Raw genomic sequence first — 24,616 nt, 5'->3', positions numbered from 1 at the left:
CCACCCAGCTCCATTTAGCTTAACTAGAACTCTGAATCCTTGTATTATGTGGGAGGGGAGAAGAGAGAAAAGTCTGGAATTCTGAACTTCTGACTGACATGAAGGTCACATGGGCTTTGGACAAAGACAAAAGGTCTGGCATGGCAAAGGCCAAGTCTGAGAAGTTTTTAGAGGAAACTGAAGTTGTCTTCTTTCCCACCCAAACAGAACTCAGAATTCTTATCTTTTAAGGCCTTGGCTTCAACCAGTGTTCTGTCAGTGAGACGTCAGAGTGTGGAGGAGTTCCTGAATAGGCAGCTAGCCTCTCAGGAGGACAGATACCCAACCTGATATATCTTCTGCTCCAGAATCTGGACCATCACTCCTTTTCCTTGCCGAATGGGCACATTATCTAAACGCGTCACTTTAATCTTCTTTATCTACTGTCATTACCTAGGCTCCCCTTCCAGCTCTTGTCATCTCGCTTCTCTTCCATGATAGGGGTGCCGGTCAGCGTGGACGAATGTGAGAGCAGGCCTGACCCGGCATTGGAAATGGACATCAGAGACTTTGCTGGTCGCATGGATGACAGCTGCTCTGTCTTACTTGGCTCCTTCCGGGAACGCTGCTGCAGCACCTTGATCATGGCGTCCTTCTCAATAATTTGGGCATGGAGCGTCTTAATCCTAGGAGCCAAAGACAAAGAACATATAAAAAACCTCATTGCCACCTCCATGTTCTGGTCTCACTGCCTGCACGGACTTGAGTTTCCATGATCTTTTCAGCTGAGGAGTGGTTTAGTCCTTTCGGCATTGAAAAGCAAGGGGCGGTGTGCTGTGTTTTTAAAAACGCCTTTCTCCACACCCAGATGGATCTAGGAGAGCATCCAGGAGTCGCTGCTTACACCTCAGGAAGCCACAGCAAGGTACCGGTGGGAAAAAGGCCCGTACGTAAGAGAGTAAACGGATGTAGTGGGTGCTATACGGAAGATGCTGAGTCAATGGAACAATGTACTTAGTGAGAAGATGAGGACTTCTTTGAGTGGGCCGCAACTTGAGTTGATAAGTAAATGATCCTGAGTTTATAAGAGATATCAGGTGCCCTACCTCCAAACCCGAATGGATATTCTTTCACTGTGCATTCTGCTGTATCACAAGGTGGAAGTCCAATGCTAGAAGGAATACCCAGAGTACAAATACCAACAATATGGTTCTGGCGGAGGGAAGATGGAAAGCAATTACCAAAGCCAATGGGGAAAGCAAGGTAAGGGTCATTGCATTTCAAACCCAAATGAACAGGCTGGCAGGGGTGCAGGGGTCGGGGGAGGCTGCATTATCAGGCTTCTCATTTGTGAATGAAGATGCCTACCCTTCCCTCCTGACCTATCTGGTCTCTATACTTTCTTTTCAGATCCACTGGGGTCCAGATTGATATTTTACCTGCCCTCCATGTCAAGGCAACGCTTGTTGGCCATCAAGATCTCTTCCTCCTCTTTCTGGATGCGAGCTTCCAGAGCCGTGTCATAGCTGGTGTTAGGAGAGTGGCTGATGACTGTTGTATCCCTGGGAAGGAAAATGACAGTGATGAAGATAAGGCAGCAAAATCAACGAATCTTATCATCTCCCTCCCACGTCAAAGGTATTGCTGGAAAGCGGTAAGCTATAGTCAAACTCATTAGGAATGGTTGGTTTCTGGATGACTGACCGAAAAGAACCTCCAAGATGGGAAGGTTCAGCTTTCAGAGCTAGCTAGAAGAGGTTTTTGGCATGGATACAGCTGCAAAAGTCAGTGAGGGGATTCTATGAGAGGGACACAAACCTCCTGGCAAAGAATCCCTTCACGTTTTTAGATCACGGCCAGGTTATACGAAGATCTTTATATTTTCACTTTATATTATTATTTATATGATACAGAAGATATTATAGACTTTCACTTTATTCTCATGATAGTTATGAAGGCAAAATGGCTGGACTTTGATGAAAGTCCGAGACCGTACTAAACAGCCAGTGCTACAGATATATACCAGCAACTACAGAGACAGCACCAGTAAAGGTCAGATTGGGCAAGTGAGCTGAGCGAAAAGCATGGCCTTTGAGTCAGTGCCACTTAATTCCTGTCTAACCTACACTGGAAACATTCTAGTGCCAAATCAAGGAGTCTCTTCCCCCAGCTACATGACTGTTCTCTTGCCAGAGTCCGAACTGCATGAGGGACCATCATGTCTCCTTTCAAAGTGTCTCAGGCCATTAACTCTAATACTAATTAATAAGGAGTAAAGCGTGTGTGCGCGTGGGCGCGAGACGGAGAGAGAAAGAGAAGAAGAAGGAGAGGAGGAAGGGGAGGGGGCGGGGCAAGGCTGATGTCTAAACAGCACAAGTCAAAGATACACGGGGATCCTGTATCGTCCTGATAAGTGAGGTCATGCACCTTTCTTTAGTTCATTTAGAACCAGTGGTAGAAAAAAAAGAGGGAAAGGAATGAAAACGACGTGGATCCTCTTTGAGTAACTTGGAGGGAAAGAAAAAGGGATTAGGAAGAATACTGATGTAATTACATTGGTCTTAAAGGAAAAGCCGACAATAGACTGGGAAAACAATGAATTAGCACCGCTTCATCATACTTCCTATGAGGACGGGGATCTGTGGGAGAATTTTCTGCTGGCACCTGGCTATGTTCTGTTAGCTTACAGACTGTGACAGTACAGACGGGAGTGAAAGGGCAGGGAATGAAGACACAGACAGCGGGTATTAAAGTTAGGGAATTTTGGTGAGTTCCTCAAAACTCCTGTTGCCCCAACATGCTTACACTTGATATGCCATTTAGTTGAATGGTGAAACAAACTGGGCCAAGAGAGAGAAGGCCTTGCAGTGGCTCACCTAAATTGAAAACATTTTAGCATCTCAGGATTCTACACTTGCTCCTAGTGCGACCAGGAATGGCCCTTGTGTTCCAAGGTGCTCAAGGGGAAATGGCGTTGTGTGATGTTGAGGGCACGGGCTCTGACTAGAGACCACACGAGGGTCCAAGCCTCCTTTCCCAAGTACCCCGCCACGAACAAACTCTATGCTCAGGAAGTCAGTTCACTGCTCGAGACGTCCGTCTCCTCAGACAGAAGTCATAATTACACCTGCATCTCATGGCATTTTGGGGGGGGGGGCTCAAATAAAAGCACGCATGTAAAAGATACAGTGCACAGTAAAAACGCCCAACAAACATATCCGTAATTAGAGAGAAAAGTATGGGTAGGGGCGCCCGGGTGGCTCAGTGAGTGAAGCGTACGACTCTGTTTCCGCTCAGGTCATGATCTCACAATTCTGTGTGTTCAAGCCCCATCAGGCTCTGCGCTGATGGTGCAGAGCCTGCTTGGGATTCTCTCTCTCTCTCTCTCTCTCTCTCTCTCTGCCCCTCCCCTGCTCACGCTGTCTCTGTCTCTCTCAAAATAAATAAACAAACTTAAAATTTGTTTTAAAAAAAGAGAGAAGTATGGGGAGAAGGAGAGTGACACGCAAGAGGGTGTGACTTTAACCAATTCCGGCCCTAGGTGGAATCCTAGGGGCAGTTCCTGCAGTGCAGAGTTCCAACATGATGGCCGCTTCAGAGCCAGGCCGCTCTAAAGGCTGATGAGCGTGCGGTTTGTCACTGGGGGAGCCAGTGCTGGCCCACGGCCACTTTCATTGCATAAAAGACCATTTTGGGGACGCAGAGCCCTGCCAGCTCATTGATATGGACACTGCGAACTCCTCAGGAATGGAGCCTGAAAATGTGGGGCACTTAGTGAATTCCTCCAGAGCTGCCAGGACGGCCTTCAACATCAATCTTCCTTCTAGAAGACTGGGGCCACTGAGCCAGTGGCTCAGGCAAAAGCAAGCAAGCAGCGTTTGAAGGAGCAACTTGACCTAACTTCCAGTACGCTGAGACTACCCTTAAGCACGTCAGGAGAGAGATGCTGGGCTTGAAAACACAATCTGCAAACCCCAGACTGTACATCCCTGATTTCGACATCCTACATCTAAATTCTTTTTTTTTTTTAATGTTTATTTGTATTGTTTTAAAGGTTTTTAAAAATGTTTATCTACTTATTTTGAGAGAGACAGAGACAGCACGAGCAGGGGAGGGGCAGAGAGAGAGAGCGGGAGAGAGACAGAGTCCCAAGCAGGCTTCACACTGTCAGTGCAGAGCCCGACGTGGGGCTCAATCTCGCAAACCAAGAGATCGTGACCCGAGCTGCAGTCAGACCGACTGAGCCACCCAGGTGCCCCCTACATCTAAATTCTTAAGTAAACGATTTCTGGCAACTGTCCCTCCAGGCATCTCTCTCCTTCCAATGAGATTATCCCCATCACCTTGCTTACATCACTTTCCAGAATGTCACTCAGGATTCCCTAATTAAAATAGTTAGCCTTTTCAACTTTTCAACTTCGAATCCATCTTTTCCTGTCAGTAGCATCCTTTTGTTTATTTAACATGTGAACTTGACCATGACTGGAGCCCTGTGGTTGAAATTACTGCGATGCTAAAAAGTGGCTAGACATGCATCAGTCCCTGACTGCAGGAAACTTGCAAAGGGAGACAAAAAAATATAAGGGCAAGCAATTAATTGTTACAGAGGTGAGCGTGAACTTTATTACAACAGGCACTGAAAATTATGAGAGCTGGAACGATCCAAGCTGTGTTTTAAAAAGATAACATTGTCTCTGGCTGAAATGTGATGGGGGATTCGGGGAGCAATACGCTGGATTTGGGCAAACCAGTCAGAACGGTTATTGTAATAATCCCAGCAAGAGATACTGACATCATGAACCGATGCAAACAGGCCATAGGAGGCAGAATTGCTACACCTTGGAGACTGTTTACATGTGGGTGTTGGAGAGAGGGAAGAATGAATGAGAACTTTTGGTGTTTCTAATTCAAAAGACTAGAAAAGATGGCATACAGCTCATTTTCTATGATAGGAATATAAGGAGAGATTTTTGGGGAAACGTTATAATGGGTTTTGATTTTAGTTACATCAGAGTTAACACATCTTAGGAATAGCCATATGACCATATCCAACAAGTTGTTGACAATTCTAACTTTAACCTAAGGGATGTCAGGATGAGAAACAAATCTGAGGATGGCAACGGAGAAAAGCCTATAAGGAAGGAACAGGTAGGCACGTATAATGTGTGTGACCAGCTTCTACCTCCTGCTTTCCTTTCCTTTCCTTCTTTCCCAGATTGACATCATCCAATATAAAAACAAAACACTGCACGTTTGGGAAAGGTTAATGACTGGATTCAGGAAATGCAAACTAGTAAATTACATGGCCGATCGGGTTTGTTATCTTTTTTTTTGAGAGAGAGAGAGTGTGTGTGTGTGTGTGTATGTGTGTGAGCACGCACGCACACACGGGGGAGGGGCAGAGGGAGAGGGAGAAAGAGAATCTTAAGCAGGCTCCATGCTGTCAGCACAGAGCCTGATGCAGGGCGTCAACTGTCAAATTGCGAGATCATGACCCATCAAAGCCCCACGCAGGACTCAATCTCAGGACTATGAGATCATGACCTGAGCAGAAATCAAGAATCAGACACTTAACTGACTGAGCCACGCAGGCGCCCCAATTATCTTTTCATCCTTTTGCTGCTATTCAGAAATAAATTCACCATTGGTGAGCCACAGTCTGCGTTGCCACATCTATTCTTCTAGGTCGAAGTACTCGGTAATAATTTCCCTTATGTAAATTAAGCATCTAAAGAATCTCTAGGAACACGATAATATGGAAGTCATAATATGGGCCATATTATTGTGATTACTTACCATACTTTTCAGTGACTAAACAATTAATAATAAGCCTCAAACAGTAACTCTTAAACAGTTAATAATCCCTAATCACCATGTTGAAATCTAATCACCATCCTGAAATCATCAAATCAGCAGAGTAGTGGTGAAGGTGTCAAAATGTCACTTTCAATCCCAGTTCTTCTTCTTAGTAGCTGTGTGTGATCTTGGGCAAATTATTTAACCTGTTCCTCATACGTAGAATAGATAATAGTACTTATCGCAAAGAGTTATTGTGAGCATAAGCGATAACGGTAAAGCACGTAGCAGAGTACCTTATATAGAAAACAAACAGTACATGTGATTTCTTGCCTTGACAGCTGTCCCTTTGACAAGTGGTGCTTTGTAGAATCAAAGTGCTAACAGGGGTATGAACAGATCACCTAATAGGTCTTCTCACCTGAGAAAAGGCAGTTGTCTATTATTGTATGACAATCTGTACTTGAGGGGCACCTGGGTGGCTCAGTCAGTTACGCGTCCAGCTTTGGCTCAGGTCATGATCTCATGGATCGTAGGTTCGAACCCCACGTCGGGCTCTGTGCTGACAGTTCAGAGCCTGGAGCCTGCTTCAGATTCTGTGTCACTCGCTCGCTCTCTCTCTCTCTCTCTCTGCCTCTCCCCCACTTGTGCCCTGCCTCTCTCTGTCTCTTAAAATTAAACAAACATTAATTTTTTTTAAATCTGTACTTTATTATTCACAACGGCCGAAGACCAGAAACAATCCAAATATCCATCAACAAGTGAATAGATAAACTGGGGTGGTGCATCCAGACTACGGAACACTAGTCAGCAATGAAAAGGAACCAACTATTGATACAGGCATCAACTTGTATGAATCTCAAAATAGTTATGCCCAGTGAAAGAAATCAAGCAGAAAGAGTATATACTACATGACTCCTTTCATACAACATTCTGGAAAAGGCAAAATTGTAATGACAAAAAGCAGACTGATTGTTGTCTAGTGTCAGGTGGGGGAGGAAGGGATCCAGCTGAGGGGGCACGAGGGCACTTTAGAATGCACCCTCTATCGGGGCGCCTGGGTGGCTCTGTCGGTTGAGCGGCCGAATTCGGCTCAGGTCATGATCTCGCAGTCTGTGAGTTCGAGCCCCGCGCCGGGCTCTGTGCTGACAGCTCGGAGCCTGGAGCCTGTTTCGGATTCCGTGTCTCCCTCTCTCTGACCCTCCCCCGTTCATGCTCTGTCTCTCTCTGTCTCAAAAATAAATAAACGTTAAAAAAAAAATTAAAAAAAAGAATGCACCCTCTATCTTGACTGTGGGGTGGCTACATTATTGTATATGCCTGCCAACATTCATCAAACCATATAAAATAGGTGCTTTTTAATAGGTAAATAATACCTATTAATTGAAAAAATTCTACAACCACCATTGATACCACCCAAGCAACATTTCCCAAATGTGCATTTACCTATAAGATATTACATTGGGAACATACAAAGTCAGAGATACTAGCAGAATCCACAGAAACCAAGCAGGTCATTAAAATGTGGCACTACATTTACGGATTGCAGTTAGAGAGTTAGAAACCGTTTCCTTCTCTGTCACTTCTATCCTCCTTCCTTCCTTTTTGCTTCTTCCTCTCCTTCCTTACTCAAATACAGGTTGAGCACTTTCCATATGCAACCAGTATCCTAGACATTTAAAACTTCTTAAGAAGGAAAAGTAGAATATAATGCCTTTACCACAGAAAGGGGCAAAGAGCAGAACCCTGGTCAAATTTGTAGGGTCGAATGAAACCACTGGACAGAAGAGAAAGGGCAAGAGATGTTGGAAAGGAAGGCAGAAGAACCCATAGGTTCTGAAATTAAATTTCCTGGATGCCACCTTGTAAATTGGAAATCTCATTAAGAAAAGAGGAAAAGGAAACCAATCCCCGTGGCCGAGCATAAGAGGCACTATCTTTGGGAAAAAATAGCATAATCCTAGAAATAGAAGGATCTGGAGGAATTATTACAAGGACCCCAGTCCTTGTCTACCTAGTCTACTTGTCTCATTTTGCGGGAATGTGAACACAGTCTCTCAATTTCTTCTGAGGGCTGGATTAATAGGCATGCAAAGAAGCATACAGTCCCGATACAGGATGTTTGCCCAAGGAACTAACGTAAAGTGTTTCTGGCCAGGTGGAAACTGGCTGCTTTTTATCATATTAGATGATAAGCATGCACTTTTACTGAAAACCGTGATTACACGGAAACTTTCTACCTGGTGATTTAAACGAATGTGGTTTAAATTAAATCTGCTTTATGGAAGGTAACAGATTCTGGGAAGAAGTCTCTCAGAAAGTGGGTTCCCCTAGTATCAAAACTTTCCAGGAAGGCAGGAAGGAAGGAAGGAAGGGAGGAAGGAAGGGAGGAAGGAAGGAAGGAAGGGAGGGAGAGAGGGAGGAAGGGAGGAAGGGAGGGAGGGAGGGAGGGAGGAAGGAAGGAAGGAAGGGGGGTAGTTTCTTTATTACAAGGACCCCAGTGACAACCTCCTAGCTTTCTTGCATTTCCTGACCTGAAGTCTATTCTGAAGTTGATTTTAGCAGTGAACCTCCCAGCATCAAGAACGCTGGCTTTCCCACATTTTCTCACACTGCACACCTTTACGAGCTAGATCTTTCTAAGTTTCTGCCCAAAGATGACAAAATTCGCCCTTCGTCTCCTTTTCTGTGTTGGGGTTTCCTGAATAACCTTTGAATAAGCACTGGGCACAGGTGTTTTCTTGGGAGGGAGCAGCTAAAATTACACTTAATTCTGCTTCTAATCTGCCTACAAACTCCCCGACCATCTTCTAGCACAGCTGGGGCTTTCGTGCGCTCCGTTACTGCCCTCGCACGTATGGAGCGCCCTGTTCTCCGAAAACAAAGACAGGTATGCTTAAGCCCATGATGACCTCGAAATCCATGCACAGGTGATTTCAAGCCATGTAAGATTTATCAGGTCTCCATGTACTTGGAGGAAGGCAGAGTGTGTTAGAGAAACAGTAAGACGTCCTCCTGGAGAATCAGGAATACGTGTGCAAATCACGAGCCCAGCTCTTAAGCACTGACCTCCTCCCGATTTGGCATGCGAAGGACTCGCAAATAAATGTATCTGCCACCCACTCGACACACACATCACAGCCTAAACTCTGGCAAGTGTTTCCAGATTCCGCCAGCTCACCACCTTTAGGAGAACGTTCGAAACAACACTGTGGTTTTTAATAACTTTCTGGGTAGAGCCTCTCTGGGTACCATATGCTCTGGCCTCCTTAGATACCCGACTGGAGACCAAGCCTCTGTCTGTCTCTCCAGCAACCAATGCCATCTCCTGATGCGAATTTAGTTTTTGTCGTTTCTCTCTTTCTTTTCCAACGGGTGATTATGAACAGCAGCGAGATGGACAGACTGGACAAGAGCACTGTGTTTCCTCCAAAGACCCATATTTAATGTTTTCACGTGCATAGGGGACACGGAAGAGGCAAAAAGTTTAAGAAAAAAAAAAAATCCTTCTGCTGCTTTCTCTCCCTTGCCAAATGGCATGTGACCGGTTACATGTGATGAACTCATGGACACGGAGAATGTGGCTCCGCCACTCCTGAGTGACATTTAGTTTCTGAGTGGCCTTTCTCCGGAGTGGCTTTCACTCCCGTCCTGGGGCTAAACAAAGAAACCTACACATGTGGCCGAAAGAAGGCGTGGCTCTAGCGAAGGAGGCCTTCGAACCTTCAGTGGATCTCGTGAAGTTAAGGTTCATTTTCAAATTCCTGACCCCAATTCCTAAAAAGTCTCTGTTTAACCAGGTGAAAGGAAACACACTTAGGCAGACACTGGGGAGGGGAACAAAGAGCACTATAGGAGACAAGGAAAGCAACACATGGAAAAATCTTTCAACAGGTCACCTTTCTGTTCTGCCCACCCACCCATGCCCTTCAAGCAAGGATCCCGGAAGCCAGCCACTTACCTCTGCGCAGCTACGGTTGCGGCGGCGTCTAGAGCGAAATGCCTCATCACATTCTCCTCTAAATACTTCTGCTCCCACTTTGTCATATCGGCTTCCAGGGCCAGAATCCTCTCCTCCTTCTCGCGAAGCAACTCCATCAGCGCAGTGGCGCTGTGTTCTGAAACACTGGCGGGCTGAGGGTTGCCCTGGCGCTGGTTGGGGAGATGCCGAGACCCCTCGGGTTAGTGAGAGAACCATGCTGGCAGCCCCACTTGAAGAGCCCCTATTCTTGGAGAGCATGACTGCCCGTGCCACTTCAGTTTGGATCCTGATCCGGAAGCAAGGGGAATTCAGATTTCCTCCCAAGGCAAGATTTCCTCCCAGGCCCCACTTTCTATCTTGGGGCCTGAACAGGAGACTCCTTTGATCAGGAAAGCAGCTTGCCACATCAAATAGTCATGCCGTTCAGAAAGTGGATGGTGGGTTGAAAAACCACTATCCCTGCCTGCCAGCACAGCACACACTAGAAATGGACATTAAACACCTAGGATTGGGCCCCTACCTTGCCCCCAACTTGTTGTGTGGCCTTAAGTGAGTCACGCAACCTTTCCTGGCTCTTGATTTTCTCCCATCTGAAAATGAGGAGGGGTACGGCCAGATGATTCTAAAGACCGGAGCGTGGGGCACCTGGGTGGCTCAGTCAGCTGAGCGTCCGACTTCCGCTCAGGTCATGATCTCGCGGTTTGTGAGTTCGAGCCCGGCATCGGGTTCTGTGCCGACAGCTCAGAGCCTGGAGCTGCTTTGGATTCTGTGTCTCTTTCTCTCTGCCCCTCCCCCACTTGTGCTCTGTCTCTCTCTCTCTCTCTCTCTCTCAAAAATAAATAAACGTAAAAAATAAATAAAGACCGGAGCCAATTCTAAAATGTCTGGAGTCTATTTGTACAGCATTTTCACTTCTTATAGGGTCTACTGTTCACATGAAAATAAAAGGTACAAGACAATAGGCATTAAGGATTTTGCCGGGCTACGAAAGCTAAGGAAGCCGACCTCATTGTCGCAATCAGGAGGTGGTCTGGAGGAAGATCAAGTGGGGCAAAAACACCTAAAGATGAGCAAAAGTGTGGCTCTTATCGTCAGGTCCGACACCCAATGGAAAACCACCAATCAGGAGCGGTCTCGTTTTAAGTTCTCCGTACCTGCTGAATTCTGAGCGATTCCAGTTCCCTCTCTAGCCGCGTCCGGAGACGATGCTCCAACTGCTCACGTTTTTCACACGCTGCCTGGAGCTGTACGAGGGCTTGCTGCATCTTCTCGACCTTATCTACATACACCTGCTTCTTTTTCAGCTGAAATTCCAGGTAGGGAGAGATGTGAGACAGCACAAAAGAGGACAGCAGAGTCGGTTATGCAGCCCCCAAATCCAGCCTTGTGTTTACATCTCTTTCTGCCCTGCTCCAAGTAAAGAATGAAATGGCAAAAAGGTCCTTCAGGATGAGGAGTACGCTGCCTTGTACTTATCGTGCAGAAAACGCGATGGGGAAGAGGAATTAGGAGCCCCCCTTGGACAGTTTCTGCTTCTCAAAAGCGAAGTTACCATGCAATGGATTATAAGAGTTTTTAAACCTCTTCATTGACTAGCACTGCCCCACTACACGTTTATGAAAAGAACACAGGTTATTTGCAATTTCTGCCTCACTCATGAGCCTGAGTTGATAACACTGGACTCTGAGAACACAGGATTATAATTTCTCAATTTTATGCTAAGCCTTTTACAGATATCTAAAGACTCGAACTAATGAGTCAAATCCAAACCTAAGTGAGTCAAACGTGATTCTTCCTCTCTACAAGCCTATGAACCATAACTAAAAGCAAAGGTAGAAGCAGGTTGGGACAAAGAATTTGAACTTTTTAATTTATTTTGTAATGTTTATTCATTTTTGAGAGAGAGAGGGACAGAGTGTGAGCAGGGCAAGAGCAGACAGAGAGGGAGACACAGAATCCAAAGCAGGCTCCAGGCTCCGAGCTGTCGGCACAGAGCCCGACGCGGGGCTCGAACCCACAAACCATGAGATCATGACCTGAGCTGAAGTCGGATGCTAAACTGACTGAGCCACCCAGGCACCCCTGAGACTAAGAGAATTTGAGTTCTTTGTCCCCTTGTAGTTCATAGGCCAAATCCTGGCTCCACTGGAATAGAGGAACAAGGATCTCAAGGCTCTTTTAAGAAGGCATATACCTCAACACTTAAGAAGATTGGGCTAAGTAAGTGCAGCTTCCCAGCTTGTTAGCAAATGAGGAGGTTATGTTTTTCATCATATTCGTGGGGTGCCTCTCTTGCTAACAGAATCAACCCACGAATTCTTTCTAATGAATACATTCTTCCAGGCTAGTCTCACATCTGTCATTATCATTAATCATGGAAGCTGAGGTTAGTTAAGGATACTTTCACTTTAAGATCTAAATCGAAATATTATTGATGAGCCTGTGAAGAGGGAATTGAAGAATTCAGCTCAACTCGAACTTTTCAACACGTTCCCAAGCCCTTGAGCTAGCTAGCTAGATAGTTGCAATGTTAGAAGTTACCCTTCCAGAACTGCCCAGACGCATTTAGCAGGGGGCAAGCCAGCAGGACCAACCCGGCTCCCCCAATGCAGAAACCAGGTAACTTAACAGTAATGAGTCAAATCACTGCTGTCGAGAATGTCCAGTCAGACAGCAATGGCATGTGCCGAACTCTCCTTGTCTTAAATGCCTTGTCCCCAAATGAGGATAGCCAAACTTCATCTAGGTTGTAGAAAACCGATCTTACATTTTCCTATCAGACCTGTGGTATACTTTGCCTAAGTGACTCGGAAAAGAAAACTTAAAAAAATTCTTTTTCTATACTTTCTTGACATTTCCTTTCATTCTAAGATCTACTTCAATTTAGCCTTGTGGACCAGTTGAGGTGAGTTATAAGTCTAGATGTTTGTTTGTTTTTTTTTTATCCATTAGACTTTTTCCTAGAAAATAAAACAAACAAAAGCCATTCTCTTTCTTTCAGCAAGCTTACACTTTTCCTTCCTGGGATGAGTAACTATTTGTAACACCAATGACTAGGGCAATCAAGACCTTTAGGCCATGGAGGTCTCTGCCTTCCTATTTGCTAAGCTTAGAATAATTGGAGAGCAGGGAATATCCTCTAACTTCACCTTTTGGGTTCCATAATCCTCACGAGCTATTTCAAGTTGAATGCATGTATTTGTGAATCACTCTGAAAATCCTAGGGGAGCAGTGCAATGTTAATGCAGAGAATGTTAACTATAATTACTGAGGCTTACAGCAGTTATACTTAAAGGCAATTAAAGTTAGCATGCAGTTCTTGCCTTGATGGTAAAGTACTCCGGTGCAAGCTCAGAGAACTGAAAAACAAGCAGTCCAGGGCCTGGTGGAGGTCTCCACACCCTGCCTTTCTTGAGAAAGAAAACCTTAATATCTTAGCAAAAGCATCTCCAGCACTAGAAGTCACTGAACCAACCCTTCCGGAAGGGAAGAGCAATAAAGGCCCAGGGAGTTTTCTGAGCTGGGTGAAGATAGGCATGCAGGTCAGACAGCTTTCACAAAGCAGGCCGAGAAAAATCCAATTATGCTTTGCCACTGAGATGATTATACATAAGGTACCAAGACCACGGTTACTGGCATAATTTACCTCCCACATCCTTTAAAAGAAGAAAGAGTGTAGTTCACCCATAAACACCATGGTCATTTAGCAAATGCTTAATCTGTCGATAACTTAAGACAGAAAAGGACAAGTGTTGGATGCTACCAATGCAAGACCCTAGAGATGAAATCAACAAGTCAGCTGTATTCTAAGTTACGTACTCTGTTTTCTAGATCTCATCTATATTTAGGAAGGAACAAAGGTCTATATGGTTTATTCATTCCTCTACTATCGTCATATGCTTCACTTTTACCTTCATTGTGATAAATCCCCTTTTCTTTTCTGCCTCGCCCCTGTACACGTATCTCCTGTGCTAAGCCCCTCAAATGTTAGATTGTTAATTAGGACATTCTGGGTCCCCAACTTCATCTTCCAATGTGATCAGAAACGCCAGTGGTTCCTTCTTAGGTAAAAAGAGAGGCCACATAGTAAAACGGTTATGGTCATGAGCTCTGGCCTCAAACAATCTGAGTTCTCCCACTCACTAGGTATGCAAACTTAGGTAGGCTATGTAATTCATCCACCAACAACATGGAGATGATGATAATGGGATATACCTCTATAAAGATCAAATGAGATGACACATGACGTGCTTAGTAGACCACCTCATACAAAAAGTACTTAGAGTCGTTCTTTTTTTTTTAAAAAAAAAGTTAATGTCCAATCACACATGCTCTGGTCCTTTCAACTCTGAACATTCATGCCAGATAGCCTTGATATGGTTCTCATTATTTCTGTAACTCTAATTATCACATTCATGTCAAATTAAGACAAACCAAACAAACAAATAACAACAAAGACAGAAACCGACTCGTAAATATGAGAACAAGCTGGCAGTTGCCAAAGGGGAGGGGAGTGGGGGATGGGCAAAGTGGGCGAAGGGGAGTAAGAGGTACAAACTTCTGGTTCTAAAATATATAAGTCATGGTGATGAAAAGCACAGCATACGAATGTAGCCAATAATACTGTAGACACTTATCATGGTGAGCATTTTGTAATGCACGTAATAGTTGAAACACTATGGTGTATACCTAAAATTAATATTATATGTCAACTACACTCAAATTAAAAAAAAAAAACACTTAAAGACATTAAAAACACAGCCATTTTCCCCTAGGAAGACATATAAAACTAATCCTTCAAACGCTTCATATGATAGAGCTTCAGATATCTTTATAAGACAAGGCCATTCACTGGAGATACAATTAGAAGCAAGCGCTAAGTAGCCACAAGGACACCCTATTTTCTCCAAATGACACATTTCTCCAAATGAGAAATAAATACTTTACTTAGAGTCAAGGTACTGCTTAAAAAAAAAAAAAAAAAAAAAAAAAAAAAAAAGAGCCTTAGGCAGACCTCATTCCCTACAATAACACACAGAGTCTCAGATATTTTTTTTTTAATTTTTTTAATGTTTATTATTTTTGAGACAGAGAGACAGACAGAGCGTGAGTAGGGGAGGGGCAGAGAGCAAGAGGGAGACACAGAATCTGAAACAGGCTCCAGGCTCCCAGCTGTCAGCACAGAGCCTGACGCGGGGCTCGAACTCACAGACTGCGAGATCATGACCTGAGCGGAAGTCGGACACTTAACTGAGTCATCCAGGCGCCCCCAGCTATTTCTCTATTTGACAGCGAATGAAAGGTAAAGGAACCAAGTGGCAATCAGGGAACTTAGATTCTAGTCCTAGCTCTGCCGTTGATGGTAATTTGTTTCCGTGTTTTCGGCCTCAGCATCCCAATTTGTAAAAAATGAGGAGGGTTTCAGGAGTCAGCAAAGGAAATGGTCAGCGGCAGGCTAAATCCATCCATCTCCATTCATTTATACATTGGCTATAGATGCCTTCCGGCTAGAATGGCAGAGTTGAGCAGGGGCAGTTACAAAAGAAACTGTATGGTCTACAGAACTGAAACTGTTTACTATCCGGTCCTTCTGTAGATAAAATGCCAGACCCTGGAGTGATTTTCGAATTGTTCCGTGGAGTGCTTCAGAGACCACGGTGGTGGGTAAGTTGTATCAAATGGCTTCTCTTTTACGTGTTGTACATATTAGGGTTCTACATAAAACTTAACTTCAACAAAGACTGCCACATCGTCGAAAATATATATGAATATATACATGTTCTTGTGTGTTGTCTGTCTGCCCTAGCGATTGGGCCTGTCATCTGACCTCACTCCATCATCTTTTCACACGTGACACCTCAACATGGCTAAATAATTTAAGGTCCCTGAGGACCCCATGGTATTTCACACCTCAGTGCCTTTGGATATGGAGATTTTAAGAAATTTAAAAAGAAATCACTAGGCTAGAGAGATGACCTCAGATGGTCTCTAATAGTCTCTCAATTCACAACTATTTTATGGATCTCAACTTCCCCTTTTCCCCTTCAACGTTGACCAACAACTGAGGAAGGAAGCAAAATGAGATCCCAGAATTCTGTATGGGCGCATTCTTGGAGGCAAAAACAAAATAGAAGTTCTGCTTTAGTTTGTGTGTATGTTCACGCAAAAGACAGAACATGTCATGGGTGTACTCTCCATAGGATCTCCGATGATTCGTTTCTTCATGTCTTCAGCATTCAAGGAAGTGAAAGTTCACTTGAAAAGTTTCTAAAGCCGGGGCGCCTGGGTGGCTCAGTTGGTTAAGCGTCCGACTTCGGCTCAGGTCACGATCTCGCGGTATGTGAGTTCGAGCCCCGCGTCGGGCTCTGTGCTGACTGCTCAGAGCCTGGAGCCTGTTTCAGATTCTGTGTCTCCCTCTCTCTCTCTGACCCTCCCCCGTTCGTGCTCTGTCTCTCTCTGTCTCAAAAATAAATAAACGTTAAAAAAAAAAATTAAAAAAAAAAAGTTTCTAAAGCCAAGGTAGTGGCTCAGGTCTAGAGATGAGTACTCATGGGCCTCTAGAAAAAGCCAAGTAAATCCATCATTTAAACCAAATTTTCGGGGCACCTGGGCAGCTCAGCCTGTTAAGCGTCCGAGTTCGGCATAGGTCATGATCTCGGGGCTCATGAGTTCGAGCCCCGTGTGCTAACAGCTCAGAGCCTGAAGCCTGCTTCAGATTCTGTTTTCCTCTCTCTCTCTGCCACTCCCCCGCTTGTTTTTTCTCTCTCTGCCTCTCTCTTTCTCTCTCTCTCAAAAATAAATAAAACATTAAAAAAAATAAAACAAATGATCTCTGGATATTCAGTGAATAGGAGAAATCATTCCACCCATTCAAGTTTTCTTTCCAAAAGCCAGTTTTCAAAAACTTGTCAGAGCTCCCTTTCCCTTGCTTTCTATAATTCTATATTCTCCTAATGTTGTTCCTTAAATCACTCTTAATTTGTGTCTTGATATTTTAGACTCCCCTTCCCTTCCAACTCCATCCCTACCTGCTACCACAAAGGTCTAATGTATGGGTGTTTATTCTTTTGCTTCTATACCAGTGGTTCTTAACTGGGGGCGATTTTTCCCCTAAGGGGTCATTCAGCAATGCGTGGAGACATTTGTGGTTGTTACAGCTCGGACTGGGTTGCTCCTGGCTTCTTGTGGATAGAACATCCTGCAATGCACAAGACAGCCTCCTCTACTCCTACCAATGAAGAATTATCTGGCCCCCAATGTCAATAAGGTTGAGGAGATCTCATTCATGCCGCACCTTCAACAACTGCTTATATTCACACTTTAATATTATCATGCTTTCTTTAGTCACAGAATAATCTGTCATTCGAATCATCTGACCTGACCCTGATTGTTGCTTTTCTCGAAGTCTCTCATAATGTGTACTCTAGTAGTATCAGTCATTGTGTAATATTTTATTCATGTGTGGATTTTTTCGTTTGTTCATTCGTTCATTCAACAGATACTTACTGAATGCTTATCATGTGTCAGGCCCTATTCTACATCTGAGAGGAGCAGTGACGCAACGAAAAGCAAGACAACGTCCCTGCCCCATTAGAGAGCAACATCCCATAAGCCCCATTAGGGCAGGGCCTTTCTTTTTTCCTTTGCATCCCTCTGAGTTTCTAGTTTGAGTTCATGTTTTCACGGCCCTCTTGGTGACCAGCTCATATGAAATAGCTGTCGAACAGAAGAGTAAAAATGAGCATAGCATAGCTCAGCTGTAACACTACAAACATATAAAAAATAAACACGTACATTCATTAATGTATCTACTTCGTTTGGCAAGTCAAGTTAAGGGTGTCACGTCATTCCGAGTAAGAGAGAATTTTTTAAAGGGGAACCAAAGTGGGGTGAATGGCAGAAAGGCAATCCAGCGAAGAATAGGGCAGATACTCTTGAGCTCAATCAATCATATTTTTCCATTGCACTTCTGCAATAATTTGAACCCATTCCCAAGCATTTGGCAGATCTCTTAACCTCCTTCTGACTCAGGAAAATCTGATCCCTGCAAATGAATACCACGTGATGGCATCTTTTCCCTCCTTCCAACAACTGTGGACGTCTTTCAAATGTATTTTTTTAAGGATGGCTATATACAAAACTACTCCTGGGGCCCCTAAAGCTACCCATTGATCTCGGCCATTTGCAAGGAAGTCATTTAATGATTAACCTTTTCCATGTATGCACTGGTGGACACAGCATAGGGTAGGATATTTTAGAATTAAGGGATCTGGATTTTGTCTTAGATTTATCACTAACTGTATAATCTGCCTGCACTTCAATGTCCTAATCTGTTGAAAGCAGACAAAACTTGCAAGGTTCATAGTGGGAGATATAATAATACGTTTGGAAATGTTTTCAAAAAGTTAAAAAAGTACATAGGGGGTAGGGATGAATAAGCAGAACACAGAATTTTTAGGAAGTGAAAATAATCTATATGATACCATAATGACAGACACCTGTCCTTATACATTTATCCAAACCCACAGAATGTACAACACCATGAGTGAACCCTAATATAAACTAGGGACTTTGGAGCAATGATGTGTGAATGTAAGGTTCATCTACTATAACGAATTTTGCCTCTCGGTGGGGGATGTTGATAATGGCGGAGGCTATGCGGGTGTGGGGGCAGGGAGTATATGGGAAATTTCTGTACCTTCCCCTTCTATTTTGGGGGGAACCCAAAACCAGTCTTAACAAGTAAACTCTTGGGCGCCCGGGAGGCTCAGCTGGTTAAGCATCCGACTTCAGCCCAGGTCATGATCTAGAGGTTCGTGGGTTCGAGCCCCACATCGGGCTCTGTGCTGACAGCTCGGAGCCTGGAGCCTGCTTCGGATTCTGTGTCTTCCTCTCTCTCTGTCTGCCCCTCCCCTGCTTGTGCTGTGTGTGTTTCTCTCTCTCTCAAAAATAAACACTTAAAAAAACTTACAAAGTAAGATCGTACTAAGTAATAAAAATATACAGATGGATAGGTAGAGGGGGTGGGATATTATTACTGGCTGGCTGAACATCATCATATACACACACTTCATTGCCTAAAAGACACTGAAACGAATAATACAGAACTAAGTCCAGTGCCATAGAAAACATCCTTCACTGTGTCTCATTTTCATCTTCCCTTCCATTGCCCACAACTCCACTCACTGTGTCACAAATGTCACAATGGAAGGATACTTTCTGGGGCACCCGGGTGGCTCAGTCGGTGAAGCATCTGACTCTAGATTTTGGCTCAGATCACGATCTCACAGTTCAAGGGTTCGAGCCCCACGTCGGGCTCTGTGCTGACAGTGCAAAGCCCGCCTGGGATTCCCTCTCCCTCTCTCTCTGCCCTTCCCCAGTTCGTGTGCATGCACTCTCAGTCTCTCTTAAAATATACAGGTAAACTTAAAAAAAAAAAAAATAAGGGGGTGCCTGAGTGGCTCACTCGGTTGAGCGTCTGAGTCTTATTTCAGCTCAGGTCACGATCTCACAGCACAGAGCAGCCTGCTTGGGATTCTCTCTCCCTCCCTGGCTCTCCTTCTCAAAAGAAATAAGTGAACAAACATTTAAACAAACACAGAAATAAACTGTACTTTCTTTCCTCGTCTCCTCTGCACACAACTAGTTATCTGTTGCTCCGTGAGCCGTTAGTGCTTTCTGTTTGATTTGATTCAGCCTTACTCAGGAGCCCCGGGCTCCAAGTAAGAGTTCCCTCTGAAGCAATCTGGTAACACTACCCTGGTATTAGCAAGCTGCCTCTGTCTGTTGAAACCACCTCTAGAAACTTGCTACCAAGAGAACGGAGTTCATTCTGTTAAGGAGACTAAAGGAATTACACAAGGCTTCTACTTTGGGAATTTAAAAAGGTAAAACCACAGGAAAAAAAAAACAGAGAAAGCAAGCTCTGGGAGGTCACTCCGTCTCTATTTGGGGCGGGGACATAATTTCTTCACATACTGGGTGCAGCAACACCTACCTCAATAAAATATGCGGCCTTAAATCTAGGAAAGGCCATTCTTAGATGAAATGCCCTTCAAATGAGTCAATAATTCATCAGCAGAACACCCTGGAAGATTCCTGGCGAGATAACGTACTCAGATCTTCCATCCAGACTTTATAATCCAGCATAACTATTACGTGAGTTTTACCTACAGCAACAAAACCCTGTTTGTTTCACGATTATTTGGGATGGGCCATAAATGTCGACGCCTAGCACGGCTTCCTCTAATCCCAGGAAAGGAGACCAGTCACGGTACTGTGAGGATGGCACAAAGCTGTCCATCTCTCCAACCAAAATGACAAATCAAACAAGTGGCAAGGTAGCCAGACATAAGAGAAACTATCAGCCATAGAGACTAATAGTGGAAATGGAGGGAAACAATATGAATTTCGTTCTGAAGAACCGAGCACAGTGGCAAAAGGACACTGGAAAACGCGCTGCCACCAAGAGTTATCGCTGCGATGTCTAAGGCATCACCAGCCGTCGTAGTTGAGCCAAGGTTAACACTTGGGCCCCCTTTCCCTGAATCTCTGTGGCCGTCATTCTAGCCTCGGGCCAAAAAACAAGGCTCACTGGTGGTTGTTGTTGTTGGGCTTTTTTTGTGTTGTTTTTTTCTTTTGTTTTTTGTTTTTTGTTTTTTTGCCAGCCCTCCCACATTCCGCTCTGTCCCTTCCAGTGCACTCTTCTCAGTAAGCGGCCCACCCGCAGCATCTTCCCTCTTTGATCTCGCCGGGGCCTTTTTCCCACCATCCCTGAAACAATTACCCAAGCAGTGGCTCGGCTCTGGGTCATCATAAGACAGTAGCCAGCCAGAAGCCTGGGCTGCCTTGAGCCTTGTGAGTGGATATGCCAGGCATCTGTCGAAACTCTCCAGTGAGGTCGAATTGGTGGGGGTGGGGGAGATCTCTCTGAATGGGAGAATGCCATGGTTGCTGTGGGACACAGAGTTCTTTTGACTTGGGAGTTTAATGAGCCTTCACTTCAACAGGACCTACGTGTCCCGAAAGATAAGGGCAAGGATGGAAAGGCACCATTTACCTTGGCTGCTGCTTGCTGCATAGGCTGCAGATTGGTGGCAAGACCTGGATCATAGTGACTCGCCAAACAAACAAACAAACAAACAAAAAACCCCAGAAAACAAAAAGCAAACAACAAAACCCCAAACAGGTCTGTTCTTTAGTAAAAGTGCTAGCCCCTTGCCAGCAAGATACTTTCCCTAACGTCAACAGAACGGGGTCCATCAGAGAATCTCTGCTGAGTGTGGAAGGGGACGGAAGTTGTGACGGCGGGAGAAAGTTCTCTGTACGCCTGAGGCACATTTCTGTATAGAGCTTAGAGAGCACAGTGGATGCACAGTATCACGGGCAAGAGTCTTCATGGGATTAGAAAAATGAAATGGATTTCGAGAAAAGCATCTACGTGAAGACTTTGTACCGAGAAAGACATTAAATGCACGCAAGGGTCCTTGGACCGTTAACGTAGCCATAATCTTTCCCTGGCAGTCTTTGTTTTAATTGAGATATATTTGACATATAACATTATATTAGTTTCAGGTGTACAACATAACAACTTGATATATGTATTGCCCTGCCCTGACACTTAGCAGGCTAAGAAAATACTCCCTAGACAAATGACTTAATTTGGGAAAATTTCCCTAATTCTCCTTTGCTAAGCAGACTACAAATATTTCCCCTGGAGGAACTTCTAGGAAAAATTCGGGGTGCCATTTGTGAGCCATAACTTAATTCTCTGTTTATACAAGACATAGGCAAATGTCTGACATATTCCTCTGCCTTCCAAAAGGACTATACATAAGCCATCTCCAACAGATAGAGGAATACATTTTCTATTCATGAATACCATTTCTTGATTTAGAGATGTTCACTGATTTTGTGAACAGTGAAGATTCCTTACTCGATTCGTTCCAGGGCCCCCTTCCCTAATGTCCCGTACTTAAAAAATTTGAGGCCAGGTAGAACGAGCTTAGTGGGGGTTGGGTGCCAGCAGAAAAGCCAAACTTCAATGATCAATTCCTGTATTTGAGAATAAGGAAAAGGAATGTTTCCTTTGAATATTATAGAGGAGACAAGACAAACACCACCTAAGAGCAAAGCGAGCTCTGATAGGCTGCTAAAACAGAAAAGAAAACACGAATCAGTGGATTTTTCTTGAGAAAAAGAGTCTGGAAGATATTACATGGCCTCTGCCCTTGTGATTCTACTGGGTAGAAGGCTCCCAGCCCGCTCTCCCCCATCAAATGTTCCACCTCCTGTAGCAAGAGCAACTCAGAATTTCCCAACCACTAGCCTCTGAGCGAAAGCACAAGTTGGATGAGGGCTAAAAAATTAACAATAATTGATGAGTTCATTTGACATATCTGGCCGCTAGATGCCATGATTCAACCCTAGCCTAAGTTTGCGAACTTCTTTTTTAAATTGTAAATCTACGTGTTTTGGGGGCAGGGCCCTGGAAAACGACTACAAATCTCTGGAACGAATGCCCAGAAAAGCCTCAGAAGTCTGAAGCCAGAAATATATTTCAGGCAACTGTTTCAGTGAGGGCTGCCCAGTGGGAACTACAAATTAACATCCTCTCCTTAGATGTATATTATTTTCATGATTAACAACCAGTTACCACTGAGCCTTAGGACACAGCAAACCGAGAGAGTTGCAGAGTCTTTGTCCCATTTACCTCCTACTGGGTAGGCACCCTTCCTGGAGGGGCAGCAGGACTGTGTATATACCCCAATCTCTAAGCAGTCTGGACAAGCCTCTTGTTGAAAAAGAGGGGCCCAACGGGTGGAGCGGTTTTTGTTTTTTTTTTTTTTTTAATGAAAAGATGCAGGGGTTACTAAATCTGAACAAGAAGCGCCCACATTTTCTCCTCGGGAATGGAACCAAAGGATGATTCAGATCGGGAGACAAGCAGCAAGGGCTAGGGAATTCATGGGCTGGGGAGTCATGAGATTCCAGTTTTATTCCTGGCTCTACCCAAGAAGCTACTTCTCGGCCAGTCTCTCGTCCCTTCTCTAAAATAATACAGTCTTATCCTTGTCCTGTAATTGATTCTGCGATTTCTTCACAAGAGAGGGAAGGGAAAGAATGTACAAGAAGTAGCAAAAGGTTAAACAGTGTGCTCCTGAGGTCTGGACACCAGACATATACGAATATTCCTCATGTTCAATAAAGCAACTCAACAGTTGACGCAGACCACGGATGAAGCAGGACACTAGCCAGATTTTATACAACCTGTAGTTTAATGATTAAGCAAGTCAGGTCAAGGACATCATAGGTCAGGCAATATTACCTACTGGAAATGTATGAACCCACAACCCAATCCCAACAAGCACTTTAATCCCCATCCCCAAAAAGCAAAAGATATCTGTGAGTCAGGAGATCTCTGGGAACTAGAACCATTCTTCCCGAGGGAGAGGAGGCAGGTCACGAATGAAGGTAGGAAAGACACTTCACATACCAAAGCCACAAGGCTGAGGGCTTGGTCACGAAACACTTTTTTTTTTTTTTTTTTTTGGTCTCAGGTTTATAAAGCTTCCAATTTGTTACAATGGAGGCTATTTTTTGTCTTAAAAAAATTCAAATTTTAGGGGCGCCTGGGTGGCTCAGTCGGTTGAGCATCTGACTTCGGCCCAGGTCATGATCTTGCTGCTCCTGGGTTTGAGCTCCGCGTCGGGCTCTGTGCTGACAGCTCGGAGCCTGGAGCCTGCTTCAGATTCTGCATCTCCCCCCCCACCTCTCTCCCCCTCTCCCACTCACACTCTGTCTCTCTGTCTCAAAAATAAACATTAAAAAAATTTGTTTTTAAAAAAACATTCAAGTTTTAGAATAGTGAGATGTGAAATTTTCTTCACCAAGTTACACTTTGGCATCCATTTTTGTTGGAACATACCCATTCCCTGAAGTACAAAACACTGAAGCGTCAATACAATGACAATAGACACCCACGATTAATTAATGACAGTCCAGCAGCAATATTCCCTCCATTTCACATGAACACAGTTCAGTGTTGCAATCGAGTAACATCCACATCAAGACTAATCAGATGCACATTTATCATATGCTTAGGATTTGGGGGGCCCTTGTATTTGTCAAGGAAAGACCCCATCCTTGCACACAAATAACTGACACTTTCTCCCTGTCACATAGCCAGTAAGGCCCAGGGCACAGTTCCTGGCCTGCCATAAACTGTAAATTTTCCCTGGGTCCCATCCTGTCTTAGACCCCTTCAAGATTGCTTCTATTTCAGAACCAATCTGCAAAATAAATCCTAGGACGAGAGCCATAGCCATCAAGGTTCTTCTTCTTTTTTTTTTTTTTTTTTTTTTTAACCCCAGTGGACCAACTTCCCACTGAATATCGGGAGACAAGGACCATTTTGATTTTAAGATCCTTGGAGTACTTTAAAATATCTGGTACCTTCCGGTTGGGGGACAGCATCGGTGCCAGTTCACAAAAATGGGGAGTCCCCAGTGCCCCTGATTTCCCAGCTCACCCCCTCTTTGGGACTCATATGCTACCTTAAGGAAACCGCACATACCTCTTCCTCCAGCTTGACCACCTTGGCCTGGGCGTTGCTCAGGGCCTGGTCTCGGATTTCAATGTGTCGTCGTTGGTCCTCATTGGTAGAACGGGCAGTGGCCAGCTCGGCCTCCAGCTTCTCCTTCTCCCTCTGGCTTTCCTTATCTATCAAGACATGAATTATCAATACCGCCATTCTGGAGCTAGCTCAAAAGCTTACCTGAGCAAAACTGACAATCATACCCATTACTAGATATCCTCTAACACACAGCTCAATGCACCAGGATACCCAAGATTGGGACC

The 24,616-nt window shown here is 44.4% G+C and overlaps 1 protein-coding gene across 3 annotated transcripts in view; it reads right to left on the bottom strand.

Annotated features, from left to right (window-relative positions):
• AMOT (angiomotin) overlaps positions 1 to 24,616 on the bottom strand; it is a 62,960-nt gene that overhangs the window by 5,451 nt on the left and 32,893 nt on the right. For all 3 annotated transcript variants that reach the window (XM_019426887.2, XM_053891239.1, XM_053891238.1), the window contains 5 exons: positions 24,333 to 24,478; positions 10,912 to 11,061; positions 9,737 to 9,927; positions 1,419 to 1,541; positions 433 to 665 (listed from right to left, as the gene is read on the bottom strand). In XM_019426887.2, the coding sequence (XP_019282432.2) occupies positions 433 to 665; positions 1,419 to 1,541; positions 9,737 to 9,927; positions 10,912 to 11,061; positions 24,333 to 24,478 (843 nt within the window). The remainder of the gene's footprint in view (positions 1 to 432; positions 666 to 1,418; positions 1,542 to 9,736; positions 9,928 to 10,911; positions 11,062 to 24,332; positions 24,479 to 24,616) is intronic.

Source organism: Panthera pardus, unplaced genomic scaffold (assembly GCF_024362965.1).
Source record: "Panthera pardus isolate Hobbes unplaced genomic scaffold, ASM2436296v1 HiC_scaffold_27, whole genome shotgun sequence".
In the NCBI taxonomy this organism is placed as follows: domain Eukaryota; kingdom Metazoa; phylum Chordata; class Mammalia; order Carnivora; family Felidae; genus Panthera; species Panthera pardus.
This window is presented reverse-complemented; position numbering and strand designations above follow the sequence as displayed.